Source organism: Zingiber officinale, chromosome 2B (assembly GCF_018446385.1).
Source record: "Zingiber officinale cultivar Zhangliang chromosome 2B, Zo_v1.1, whole genome shotgun sequence".
NCBI classification, from domain to species: Eukaryota; Viridiplantae; Streptophyta; class Magnoliopsida; order Zingiberales; family Zingiberaceae; genus Zingiber; species Zingiber officinale.
Window position 1 is genome coordinate 41302345 of NC_055989.1, and position 15046 is coordinate 41317390.

A 15046-nucleotide genomic window follows, 5' to 3' on the forward strand; every position below is an offset into this window, starting at 1 on the left:
GAAAGGCACGACGCGCCGGTCGCAAAAAATAAACCAAAAATAAAATAAAATACAACACGCACATCACATCACGGCGCGCAGGCCGTATTATGAATTACAACACAAATTGTCTAATCAAATTGGGTCTTTGGGCCATGACTATCACAAAATTAATATATAATTCAAAATTATATACTTTTCATAATTTTCTATAATTTTTCATAATTTTACAGATTTTATGAGTAAAATTTTCTCGGCGGTCCCGATTAGCGATTTCGGGCACAATCGCGGAGCAAATCCCCTTGCGGGGTTAGGGGCAGTACCCCTACCTGCGATCTAACCATCATGAGTTGCTCCTAAGCGATCCTATAGCACCTAAGTCCGCTGTCCCAAAACGATTTGGGTCGAAACATTGCCGTTTCGGAAAATTCTTCTCGGTAGTCGAAGCCTACAAGTGTAAAAACACTTGTGCTTCGCTTCTACGAGAAAAATACCCATAAAATCATAAAAATTAGGAAATTCACAGAATGTTACAGTATGCATATTTTTCATAAAAATACGAATCCAAACTCGTACTCGCTTCGCACGTGGCTCTGATACCACTGTTGGATTTTTCGGGCCACGAAAACCGTGTTTTCGCGTCGCGAAAACCCCGAATCACCCTAGCCATTGGATCTCGTGCTAAGAAAACTTTCCGAAAACATGAGTACGAGTTTTAAACTACGATCTACAGTAGATCTACAAAGGAAAAACATTTTACCTTCGAAGCGTGCCCTCGCAAATCCCGCTCGTCCAACGGTACGCCGGATCTCAAAGTTGTCAACGTAGACAACTCTCTAGTGATATCCACACGAACAAGAGGTGTTCTCTAACACTCAAGGATGGAGAAGAGAGCACCCAAGTGTGCTAGCACTCTCTAGGGCTCTCGGGTAGGATTTAAAAAGGGGAGAAAGGAGAGAAAGAAAAGGGATCTCACATAATCCTCTAGGTACCCTCCTTTGTGACCTTCACTTCACCCTTTTCTTGGAACACAACTCATACACCTTCTCCCTCCATGAAAGCTCACGGCAACCACAGCAAAGGAGGAGGAAGAAGCTAGGAAGAAGATGGAATAATTACCACCTAATCAATTGCCACAAAAAATGAAACCTCCTTTCATTATGTGGCCGGCCACACATGGGTAACCCCCTCATTTAATGTGGCCGGCCACATTAAATGGAGGATTGTAACCTCCTTGACAACTAGGAGATGATGTGGCTGCCATGTAGGATGAGTCATCCTCCATGAAGTGGCAATTCATCAAGTCAAACTTGATGTTTCAACTTCCCATTTTGGTCAAGTCAAAATTGACCAAATCTCTTCCATGTTGAGTTGAATTCATTCTTTGATTCAAGCCAATTTCAATCTAATGAATCTCAATTCATTAATATAAATTGACTTAATGAATCAAATTTAAATTAGACTCATTCAACAATTGAATCTAATTGAGTCTAACTCAATAAGTCCAATTTAAATCAATCCGAATCCAATTGGTTCATCATATGAACCTAATCTCCATCCACTTGTTCTTTTTGTGTGACCCAATAGGTTCTTGTAATGTTGGCAATGTTTCTAAACTCCTTTAAAAACATAAGCAATGAGCGGCATCTAGCAATACATCATTGCTACCCAAATTACAAGAAATGTTGAGATCCAACATCACCTTGTGACTATTAATTGTGACTCCTCACAATATATGACAAGTGTCCTTCTATCCTAGACATCTAGATTGATCAATATAAGGCATAGACCGTGTCATCCTCTGATCAATCTAAATCCTGAACTCCAAGTAGACTCACTAAATCAAATGAGCTCAATATCTCATATTGACTCATTTGGGCATGGCCATGCACTTCGTGGTCTCACTCTATCAGGAATACCGATGTCTCTCCCGTCATATAGGAGGGATAGATCCCATCTACATCACTTACATCCCTCCGCATAATTTGTTACATACCCAGTAGTCGCCTTTATAGTCCACCCAGTTACAGGTGACGTTTGACGAAACCAAAGTACATAACTCCTTATGTAGGGAACCATGGTGACTTCAGGTCTAAGGACTAGTAGTCATACTAATAGTCACATGAGAAAGTATATGACACTCATATAACGATCCATGATACTTTCTCATGGCGGGTCATTCAGTATACATTCTCTAATGTATATCCATGTGTCAACTTGATATCTCTATATCCATGACTTGTGAGATCAAGTCATCGAGTTGACCTACATGCTAGTCTTATTGCATTAACATTGTCCCTGAATGTTAATACTCGATTAGGAATGATTAAGAGTAGTGTTCCCTATATCATCTCACTATCGGTTCAGCTAACCGATTGATATAGGTAAGAACCTTCTACTTAAGGACGTTATTATACTTAGTTTATTTGGCACCAATATAAGTAAGTATAATAACCAAAAACCAAATGCCTTTATTAATATAGAATATGATACAATAAGTCCAAAATATAATCATCAAATGATTGGCTCTAGGGCTCTAGCTAACACAGACGTCCGGTCAGCCCGTCGACCCGTCTGGACTTCGTGCCAACTACCCGGTCAGCCCGTCGACCTAGCTGGACTTCATGCCTAAGCGTCCGGTCAGCCCGTCGACCCGCTTGGACTTCGTGCCAGCTATCCGGTCAGCCTGTCGACCTAGCTGGGCTTCGTACCAGACATCCGGTCAGCCCGTCGACCTGTCTGGACTTCTCCTGCACACTCGATCAAAGTGTCAGACAACAACAAACTAACTTAACCTGATTTGTCATTCATCAAAACCTGGGTTAAATCGTTAGTGCTAACCGCACCAACAATCTCCCCCTTTGTGATGGAATGACAACCTGGTTAAGTTAGTGAAAACATATGCAAGAAACAACATGCATTTATGTGGTTTTAAAGGTTAGTTTGTATTTTCAAATTGGTTTAGCTAACTTAACCACCTATTCATAAAAAAATAAGCATGGATTAAGTAAGCATAAACATAGACTTCAGACAAAGTAAGAAATAATGTCAAGTTAATCTGGGGGAGTTTAAAACATAGATTATTTTACTTTTATTTCTTAAATCTTTGAAAAAAAAACTAAGTCTATTTTTCCTTTTATTTTGTTGTCAAAATCAAAAATCCAAAACTAAGTTTGAAAGATCTATTTTTCAAAACTGATTGAAATTTTTTTTTCAACACTAAGTTTGTAAAAGATTCAATTTTCAAAATTAAGGAAAATGATTTTGAGAAGCTTAGTCTGTAAACTTAAGTTTTAAAAAATCTAATTTCCATAATTTTCAATAACAAAGCAATTTTTAAAACTAATTTTTGTAAAATTTTAAACTTTCAAATCAAATTGTCAAAATTAAGAGAAAAAAATTCAATTTTCAAAACTAAGTTAGATATAATTTTCAAAATCAATTTTTTAACAAAAAGTAAAACCCAAAACAACTTAGTTTTATAAGAGTTAGTTTTCAAAAATAGGTTTAAGAAATATTTAAGAAAACATTTTTCAATCACTAACATAAAAGAAAAAATATTCAAAGTAGAATATATATATATTTTTTAAAAAATAAAGGAGTTTTCAAAACAATTTTGTAAAATTCTTTTTCAGAATCAAAATTTCAAAAATAATAAAAAAATTGCACATTTTTAACCAAGTTGAGTTTAGACTTTGATTTTCAAAGATAAGTTTAACAAGTCAATTTTAAATACTGAAGTAGTTTTATTTCTCCCCCTGAACCTGACATTAACCCAAATGTCTAACCAGTTTGTTACTGACTGACTTATCAGAAGATAGCAGCTTTCACTTGGTTAGTCAAGTTAAGTTCAACCTTAACTTGATTAATGTATATTTTGTATTTAACGCCCAGACTTATATCGATGCACTAAAAATAAGCATCTTAAGTCTTAGGCAAGTGGCCTATACATCTCACCCCTTTCTATGTTCGTCAATCACAAGCAAGGTAAGCTTAGAGTTTTGGTGAGATGCTCAAAACTAGTCCTATGGGTACATGCTTTCTAAGGATTTTGAACTAGTCTAAGGCTGAAAATATATTTAAAAATCTAAAAATAGGAAAGTTTTGAAAATGAAATATGTTTTAACCTATAATTTTAGAATAACCATTTTTGAAAATTATTTTTTGAAATTTGAAACTCCTAGTCTATTAAGATCGAACATAATCAATCCATATCAGAAAGAGCACTAGATAGATCAAAAAGTATTCTACAAGTGATACAGATAACTGAAGTGTCATAACTAGAGCTACTGAGATGAGGAAGGGGGTGGTCCAGATCCCAAGGAGCGGAGTAGTGTCATCAGCTCCCGTCAGCTCGTAACTCGGAGACCTCTCGCCGCATGTCACGCTGAAAGTCAGAGTTCTCCTGCTGGAGACTCGCCATGGCTATCTCTAGTCCAGTCATGCGGTCAGCTAGAGTGTGTGGTGCGTGACGTGGTGCTCGAGCTGGTGGTGGAGGTGGAACGGCCTCCTCCGGAAATAGTGCAAGCATGAACTCATCCTGCTCGGCCTCCCCCTGTGCGTCTGGATCGTGCTGGTGCCGTGCCCCCCTCCGCCAAGACATAGTACCGTCACCCTCATCTATGTGGATACTAGCTAGAGAGAAGTTCCTAGCTGCTATGACATCAAACTCATTCATATAGCGAATGTCTCCTCTAGTGACATCAATGACCAATGAGGACATATATGCTGTCAGAATGTGACAGAAAGGCATGTGGACTCGACTATTAGTCACGTATCCAGCAGAGTAGATAATAGTGGAGAAGATATGTAGGCTGATGTCAATATCTAACCTATGACTCAGGGCATAGAGTAAAAATGAATAGAATGGGCGCATCACAGCGATGTCCCGTGTAGTCAGTGGTAAAATGCAGAAGACTAAGACCCTATAAAGAGCGTAGTCCTGGACTCGAAGTTCTACCGACCTAAACTGGGTCACAGTGGGATCTCGCTCTCCCAAAAAAAAAAAACGAATAAATCGTATCAAGAGTGATATATGAGTAGGGATCTCCGAATGGTAGATCCCCGGGAGGATAGCACAAAAAGGAACAAGTGGATGGACGTAACCCTAAAAACTCCCGGATCGTCGTAGGGGATAGCGTGATATCAGTACCCGCTGCTCTAGTAGTATAGGTAAGGTCGTCGACTTTCACTAAGTTGTTACAAAATTCAGCACACAGACTTATGTTTACCGGACTAGTACATTCAACAAGGTTCCGTAAGTTATAGTGGTTTATAACCTCCATAACGGGAGCACAAGAAACCAGAAAGAACGATCTATCTATACATTTAGTCCTAATGGCCATATAAATGGTTGACTCAAACTTGACTCTAAGTTCATCTGTGGGAAACCTAGGGTCAGTACTAGCGTTAGAGGGCCCAGCACCAGTATTCTTTCGTTTCCTACTGTATATAAAAGAGATATTCTAAATGAAAATATCAAGACAAATTTAAAAGAATTCTAAGAAAAAAATTTTACCGAGGAGTCATCGTAAAATATAGAACTGATGACCTCGGTTGAGTCGCAGCAGCGTCTTCACCGCTAGAAAATTTAATTTTAGAGCACTCTCACACTGAGGTTCGGATAGAACCTTGGTAAGAGTGAAAGGTTGTGGGGCAATTGTTGGGGGCGCCTGCTGCCCCCTATTTATAGGGAGCTCCGGGCCCCCGGGGTTGATTTTGGGCGGGGCGCCCGGATCCCATCAGGGGCACCCCGGAAGGGAATACCAGGGGCGCCCGCCCCGGGTTTTTTTTTTTAATTGAAGTTTGATTAATTCAAAATTTAACTTAACTAATTTAATTAACTTAATTCGAATTTTAATTAACTTGATTCAATCCTAAAACACCATTTTAATTTTAATTAATTTTAATTTAATTTGAAATTTAATTTAAAGTTAATATCGATTAAATTTAATAATTTTAAAATAGTTTTTAAAGTTAATTGGAAAGTTTAAAGTTAAAATAATTTTTAAAGTTAATTAAAAATAATCTTTAAAATAGTTTTTAAAGTTAATTATTTTTTATTAAAAATAATTTTTAAAGTTAAAATAATTTTTAAAGTTAAATAATTTTTAAAGTTAAATAATTTTTAAAGTTAAAATAATTTTTAAAGTTAAATAATTTTTAAAGTTAAAATAATTTTTAAAGTTAAAATAATTTTTAAAATAATTTTTAAAGTTAATTTAATTTTTTAAAATAATTTCTTAAAGTTAAAATAATTTTTTAAAATCATTTTTAAAATTTTTAATATTAAAATAATTTTTAAAATTTTTTTTTAAAGTTAAAATAATTTTTAAAGTAAAAATAATTTTTTAAAATAATTTTTAAAGTTAAAATAATGTTTTAAAATAATTTTTAAAGTTAAAATAATTTTTAAAGTTAAAGTTAAAATAATTTTTAAAGTTAAAATAATTTTTAAAATAATTTTTAAAGTTAAAATACTTTTTAAAGTTAAAATAATTTTTAAAGTTAAAATAATTTTTTAAAATAAATTTTAAAATTTTTAAAGTTAAAATAATTTTTAAAGTAATTTTTAAAGTTAAAATAATTTTTAAAGTAAAAATAATTTTTAAAATAATTTTTAAAATTAAAATAATTTTTAAAGTTAAAATAATTTTTTAAAATAATTTTTAAAGTTAAAATAATTTTTAAAGTAATTTTTAAAGTTAAAGTAAATTTTAAAGAAGTTTAGTTTTAATTCAAAATTTAATTTGAAATTTGAAATTTGAAATTTAATTTTAATTCATTTGAAATTTAATTTTAATTCGAAATTTAATTTTGATCCTTAGTAATCTCACCCGATTTAAGTTTTCAATCAGGGAATCCTATAATTTTGTGAGATGGGTTGGATTTTAATTATGGAGTTTGGTTTAACTTGTGTTAGATTCAGGTTTATCTTTGGTCTCTACAAATATGCATTCTTCGGATAAACTTCTAAGCTTGGTGAGTCACATGGACGTCATTAGAAGTAACCAACCTTTCGAGGTTTTCCGAATAGTCATATCCACAGAGCTTAGTACTAAATCTTGGTATAACTAGTTAGGATCCATTTAAGGGTAACTTCGGTCAGTTCCACTTGGCCAAATGCACCAGATCGAAACCATATCTTTCTAGACATGTGATGCTCAAGCTTCCCTAACGTACTATCATCCAAAAACTTCACCAGTACCATGATTCAAGTTAAACTTGGTCTCTTTTTAACTAATCCTAATTACCCTGCCGGGTTAGTTTGTTTAGGTTACCCTGTCGGGTAAGATAGTTTTAGAGGTACCAGCTATTCTGGAGCCTCCCCCTGAATTATTGGCCTTTAATTTAAATTTTTGCTTTAGGTTTGTGTCGATTTCTTTTATAATTATAATTAACTTGGTGATAATTTATATTTTGTTGAGTTTTTGATTTCTTTGACTTGTATTTTGGTTTTTGATTTGGTTTATTCGAGTTTATATAATATATTTTTTCTTTAGGTATGTAATATTAATTCATTCCTACTTGCGTGGTCAAACACGCTTTCGGAACTCAAGCTTAATTAGTTGATTTGTATTGGGTTATTAATGACTTAAAGGTTTTATTTGAGTTCGACTGGTATCCAAGTCCGGTTTTATTATAACATGCTTTTTGATTGTTCAGGATTAAGTCTAGATTTTTTGATCTTGTAGTGAATTTTTCTAGTATTTCTTTTAAGTTATTAATTTCTGATTTTAATGATGAATTCTCTTCAAGTATTAGATCTTGAGTTGGATTTGAATTTTTTATTTGTTCCTTGAGGTCTTGATTTTCCTCAAGGAGTGATTTATTTTTATTTTCTATTTTAATTAACTTACTATTTAAGCAAGAAATAATTTTAAAGAATTTTTTGTTTAAATTAAAATATACCTCATCTAGGCCTTCGGAAACGAGTATGGACTCGTGGCTTGATTCGGGTTCCGACCCGTCTTCCGATTCATCTCCTGACTCGTCTTCCGTTTCAGCTTCACGGGCCATCAGCGCGAGGTGACTCTGGTGTTTCTGCTCTTCTACCTCCGATTCGTCCGAGAAGTCATCCCACGTTGCTTTGAGGGCCTTCTTTTTGGTTGACTTCGGTTTGTCGAACTTCAGTCTTGGACATTCGCTCTTGTAGTGCCCCTTTTTGTTGCATCCGAAGCAAGTCACATTCTTTTGTTCTGTGGGAGGACTGATCTTTTGAAGGTCCTTTTTGCTGAAGCTCTTTTTTCTCTTGGTGAACATTTTTCTTACCAAGTTCACCAGGTAATCTTCGTCTTCTGAATCTTGACCGGAATCCTCTTTAGATTCAGACTTGCTCTTCTTTTCTTTGGATGGTCCTGCAAATAAAGCAATACCTTTCTTGGCTCCAGCATTAGTTTGTTCATGTAATTCTAACTCACAGAAAAGCTCGTCTAATTTTAACTTAGATAGATTTTTCGAAATTTTGTAGGCATCTACGATTGATGCCCACAAGCTATTACGAGGAAAGGCATTTAGTGCGTACCTTATTAAATCTCTGTTTTCCATCTGATGGCCTATCGCGTGGAGTCCGTTGAGGAAGTCCTTGATTCTCGCGTGCAGTTGACTTGCCGTTTCCCCTTCCTGCATTTTTATATTAAATATTTTATTTAAAAATAAATCTCTTTTTGTTACCTTTGCGTCGCTCGTTCCTTCGTGCAGCTCGATCAATTTGTCCCACAATTCTTTAGCATTCTGATGCGGTCTGACCCGGTTCAGCTCTTCTCGCGTTAGGCCGCAGTGTAGTGTATTGATTGCTTTGTTTTATGTCGACGCCTTTTTCCTCATGTCTGGAGTCCACTGTTCTGTGTCTAGTGGATTTCCGGAGTTGTCGGTTGGAGCTCGGTAGGCCTTTATAATGCTGAACCACTGATCGTAATCCGTCTTTAGGTACACTTTCATTCTTTTCTTCCAGTAGGAGAAGTCATCCCCGTTGAATAGGGGAGGGCGTACTGTGCTGAAGCCTTCTAGTTGAGACATTCTGCACACAAGTAAACAACGAAAAAAAAATGTTCCAAGACTTGGTCTTGGATTAGTAGTGCGGGAAAAAATAATAGCTGTGTCTAAGTTGGTGTTGCACCAATTTAGATTTAATTGTAACGAGAAAAAATTCTCAAATTAATAATAATATCAACTTAGAATTAAGCATAAAGAAAAAAAGAAAAAAAATCTTTTCACGCCCTGTCTGATTGGTGGTTGCACCAAATCAGAGCGGTACCTGCTCTGATACCACTTGTTGGATCGTGAGAGTTCGATAGAGGGGGGGGGGTGAATATCGATTCGAAAAAAACGTTAATAAGAGTTAAGCGCAGCGGAATAATAAAAAAACTTAGACAAACTGAACACGGTGTTTTTTACTTCGTTCGGAGCCTGTGACGACTCCTACTCAAAGGCCCGTACTCCGTGAGTACTTTCGTTGGGCAATCACTAGCAGTTCGAAAATGATTATATAGGGTTTAGGGTTTAGGGTTTAGGGTTTAGGGTTTAGGGCAATCACTAGCAATCCCTATATCATCTCACTATCGGTTCAGCTAACCGATTGATATAGGTAAGAACCTTCTACTTAAGGACGTTATTATACTTAGTTTATTTGGCACCAATATAAGTAAGTATAATAACCAAAAACCAAATGCCTTTATTAATATAGAATATGATACAATAAGTCCAAAATATAATCATCAAATGATTGGCTCTAGGGCTCTAGCTAACACAGACGTCCGGTCAGCCCGTCGACCCGTCTGGACTTCGTGCCAACTACCCGGTCAGCCCGTCGACCTAGCTGGACTTCATGCCTAAGCGTCCGGTCAGCCCGTCGACCCGCTTAGACTTCGTGCCAGCTATCCGGTCAGCCTGTCGACCTAGCTGGGCTTCGTGCCAGACATCCGGTCAGCCCGTCGACCTGTCTGGACTTCTCCTGCACACTCGATCAAAGTGTCAGACAACAACAAACTAACTTAACTTGATTTGTCATTCATCAAAACCTGGGTTAAATCGTTAATGCTAACCGCATCAACAGAGATATGATCCCACACTCAACAAGATGGTCATGAAACTCTTGGCTAAGGTATTCCCCACCTCGATCTGATCGAAGCATCTTAATACTCTTACCAAGTTGGTTTTGTACTTCATTCTTGAATTCTTTGAACTTTTCAAAGGATTCTGACTTGTGTCTCATCAGATACACATAGCCGTATCTACTGAAATCATCAGTGAAGGTAATGAAGTAATAATAGCCTTCTCTAGCTGCTATTCTGAAAGGGCCACATACATCTGTATGTATAAGTCCTAACAGATCATTAGCCCTTTCGCCGTGTCCACTAAATGGAGTCTTTATCATCTTACCTTGAAGACAAGATTCGCATGCCTCATATGATTCAAAATCAAATGAGTCCAAAAGTCCATCCTTATGGAGTTGGGATATGCGACTCTCATTTATGTGACCTAGGCGACAATGCCAGAGATATGTTTGGTTCAAATCATTAGATTTGAACCGTTTGGTATTTATGTTATAGATTGGGTTTTCAAAGTCTAGAACATAGATGTCATTCATAAGAGGTGCACTACAATAGAACATATCATTGAAATAAACGGAACAACAATTGCCCTTTGTTACAAATGAAAAGCCTTTCTTGTCCAAACAAGAAACTGAGATAATGTTCTTTGTCAAAGCGGACACATAACAACACTCTTCTAGTTCTAAAACAAGCCCAGTGGGCAAAGATAAAGAATATGTTCCTACAGCGACAACAGCAACTCTTGCACCATTGCCTACTCGTAGGTCCATTTCGCCCTTTGTCAATGCTCTACTATTTTTCAGCCCCTGCACATTAGTACAAATGTGAGATGCATATCCGGTATCTAATACCCATGAAATAGATAGATTGACTTCTATAACATATATACCTGAGGCAGAAGTTTCACTTCTCTTCCGTTTCAGTTCCTCTAGGTAAACTTTGCAGTTCCTCTTCCAGTTCCTCTTCCAGTGTCCAGTCTCACCACAGTGGAAGCGGGTTCCTTCCTTAGCAACCCCACCTTTGAGTTTCAGTGCATGAGCCTTGCCCTTGCCTTTGGCTTGGGTCTTACCCTTACCTTTAGGCTTCCACTTGCCTTTTCCATTATACACTATTAGAATGAAACTAGGCTTTGCCATCTTAAGGTTTAGTTCAACAGTTCTTAACATGCTCAACATCTCAGGCAGTGGTTTGTCAATTTCATTCATGTTGTAGTTCATGATAAATTGACTATAGCTATTGGGCAAAGACTGCAAGATAAGATCAGTGGCCAATTCTTGGCCTAATGGAAATCCCAACCGCTGTAGGTTTTCTACATACCCAATCATTTTGAGTTCCTACGGGACTTCCTTCTTGCATTCTGCATTGAAACAGTGCTTTAGAGATCTCAAATCTCTCATGCCTTGCTTGTCCTTGATATAGTTGTCTAAGGTGTTCAACCATATCATAAGCATCCATGTTCTCATGTTGCTTCTGAATCTCAGAGTTCATGGTGACGAGCATAAGGCATGACACATCTAATGCATCATCTTGATGCTTCTTGTAAGCATCCCTATCAGCTCTAGTAGCAGTAGCTGGGGGTGCCTCAGGAATGAGCTGCTCTAGGACGTACAGTTTTCGTTCTTGCTTGAGAACTATTCTAAAGTTTCTGTACCAGTCCAGGAAGTTAGCTCCATTGAGCTTGTCTTTATCAAGGATAGATCGCAGAGAGAGAGAGTGTTTGACGTGTTTGACGACATGGTTATCTACAACAACATAATACAGAACTTAGTATCATATATCGATCATTTAATTATGCCTTTAATTAAATGATGCTCCCATTGAATTGTAAAGCTTGGTAGGAGCGAGTCATGGTTGTGGTTTTACCCACACTACTAGCTCCAAATCCAATCGCAATGACATTCATGTGGGACAAGATCCTTATTATACTCATCTTGAGTTAGCTTTGGCTAATCGCCCAAGACTTGTATAATGTAGGTAGGCATCATATACCAATTGCATCAAATGCAACTCTTGTATAGCAAGATGAACAAAGCTATTTGTTCGTTTTGCCCATCTTATAAAATTCATATTATAGCTCATCTTGAGTTAGCTTTGGCTAATCGCCCAAGATTAGTACAATTTGAATTCCATCTTATGGGATATGCCTTTAAATTCTCAATCTAAGTGAGACAACTTAAGTTCTACCCAAAGTTTAATATTCGAACATCATAATTGTCCAGTCGCACTCTAGCAAGATAAATTGAGTCACTTTGCTTTGACAAAACTTGACTATAATTGATCGAGCCAGAAGTGAGTATTAAACTTTTGGTAGGCATATATTAAAAAGACCTAATCTTTTAAACTAAACATGTATCAAATACATCACATATCACACATTAGACATATATGCATAAATCAAAACGTGACACGGTTATGACCCCCATAAACTACGATCTTCTTAAGCCAATGAGAAGAGCGATGAGTCCACTTAGGTCAAAGCAGCTTCTCCAAGCGCTCCCTTTGTCGTTGTGTGTTGTTGTTCTTCCTTCCTTCCTTTTCATCCATCGTCCAGTAGACTAATTTCTTTCTAATTTGTACATTACAACAACTAAAGTAACTCGAGTTACATTTGAGTGTAGTCTAAATTACAATAGGAATAAAAGGGATGAAGGCACGACACGCAGGCCGTATTATGAATTACAACAACACACACAACTATATAGGGGATCAAGGGCCATAACCATACACCATGTCACATATATTCACAATATATTTACTACATAAATTTACTATGATTGCAATAACAAATTATGAGCCGCAATGTCACGGTGGTTCCGCTAGCCGGTTAGCGGGCGAGGGTTAGGGGGCAGCGCCCCCGAAACAAAATTAATTTTTGCATACTCGTTTATGAGTTGCTGCCATGCGCAAGACCCTACTACCCTTAAGACTGACTATGTTTCGTTCCGAACAAAACACCTTTGCCCGAGACCTTGTTGGTCACATACCAACTATGTTTCGTTCTCAGCAAAACAATAATTTTTGGCCGAAACTCATAATTTTGCAAATCATAATAAGCCTATCATGCTTTTCTATATCACATATAAAACTCTAAAACTTAGTATATCCCTTCGTAAGTGGCTCTGATACCACTGTAAGGTAATAGGTTGCTAAACACGCAAACGCGCAGCGGAAAAACCTATTACCCCAGAAGATCCATGCGAAGGGAAACAAAAACTTATACTAGGTTAGATCTAAAGACATGATAGAGTTATACCTTTGAAGCGTGCTCACGATCTCCCGACAGCTTGGATCACAGCACGATCAAGCGTTCGCGCCTCTACGGTATCCACACAAACAAGTCTTGCCTTCGTTTGTCTCACAAACTCAACAAGATGGAGAAAAATACACAAGGTTGTGCTAGCAACCTTCAAGGGTGTGTTCGGCCAAGCAAGGAAAGGAGGAAGAAGAAGAAGCAAAGAGACCTTTCACCTTCTCAAGTGATGAAAATCTTATGAAAAATATCATCCAAATGATATTTATAGCCATCCCATAGAATACCAAGAGTCTCCACCCTTTCATCTTCTAATCCAATGACTCAAAATCAACCATTCAATCCAATGGTTGAATTTTGACCATTCAACTTCCTTGGTGAACTCAAGTTCACCCAATGAGTCTAACCCATTGATTCCTATGCAATTCGACTCAATCCAACAATTGGATCTATTTGAGTCTAACTCAATGAGTCTAATTCGGATTACACTTAATCCAATGAGTGGGTTCATTCGAGTCTAACTCAATGATTAATCCAAAAAATCTAATCATCTCATGATTAACTCTTAGGGCTAATTACTAACAACTTCATCTCTAAAAGTCACCATACTATTTTCCATTAGTGTTAGCTTTTTGTCTTGCTATCCACATTGGAAAAAATGATTTTGTGTGCATTCCTTTTATTGTGTGAATAAATATTTTCACTACCATAATTTATAGATGAAATCATATTTTCATTGATATGTTTTATTTGAAATTATCCAGCCACTCACTTCTAATTTCCAAGGCACTATAACTTGATTGATGCACAATTTAGGAGTGGAAAATAAGGTCATACATTTTCTTTTCTTTAGTATCTTCATTCCTTGCAACTTGTCCATGTGAATTTGAATTACAAAGTTACAACTTATATTAAGATACGGCATATGAGTTTCAATTTATTTCAACTTGAAGCAGGTGGAGATCACATGCAGAGATCAACTACTTCTTCCCTCCTTTACGTTGCAATATGTTCGTGATAACATCTGGTGTCCTGGCAATATTCCATCGATACTCCCTAACTTTCCTAGCATTGACCATGTCATGAGATTGCAATATAGAAGAAGAACAACAATTCATGTATCAATATTGTGATTAAATATTTAACTAATTTTTACTTGTGAATTGAGAAATTTTCATCCCCACGCCAACACTTCATTTCCTAACATTTGGACAATAACTTTGTTAACACTATCTACAATACTATCAATGGACTAAATCCTTGACCACGCATATGATGCCTAAAAACCAACAAGTACAAGTGCTCAAATAGTAAGCAGAATACAATAATAGAATTAAGAGAAATATCATTATTAATTATTTTTGTTAGAGCTACTCTAGTTCAACATTTATTGTTTTTCTTTATATAGCTTAAATTAAGTGTTATGAAAAGTTGTTATTTGATCATCCAATTCTAGAAGTACATAAAGTGTGTTTATATTACAAGGATGCCCAACAAGATTTTAATAAATGATAAAACAAATTAAATGACAAATTTTATTGAAAACGCACATATGAAAACTTTAATAATTTCATTTGAAGGTCATCTACTCCATTGCCAACCATGCTTCTCAACATCAAGTAAACAAAAATTAACTAGCTACAACATTATCGCCATGAATTTGCACCATCATATCATGAATTTTGACATCATTAGAAGCTTCAAACAACTTAATTCTCCTCTTTCAAAATTTACAATAGCATACTATTATAATAAAATTTTATTG

The 15046-nt window shown here is 36.2% G+C and overlaps 1 protein-coding gene across 2 annotated transcripts in view; it reads left to right on the top strand.

The window, feature by feature from the left end:
• The window catches only part of LOC122049085 (protein LAX PANICLE 2-like), a 55161-nt gene extending 40697 nt beyond the window's left edge, over nucleotides 1-14464 (top strand). Inside the window, exon 4 of one of the 2 annotated variants that reach the window (XM_042610557.1) lies at nucleotides 14235-14464. In XM_042610557.1, coding sequence (XP_042466491.1) covers nucleotides 14235-14414 — 180 coding nt within the window. In that variant the 3' untranslated portion in view covers nucleotides 14415-14464. The remainder of the gene's footprint in view (nucleotides 1-14234) is intronic. The other variant, XM_042610558.1, reaches the window with a different exon arrangement.
• Nucleotides 14465-15046: the final 582 nt, after the last annotated feature.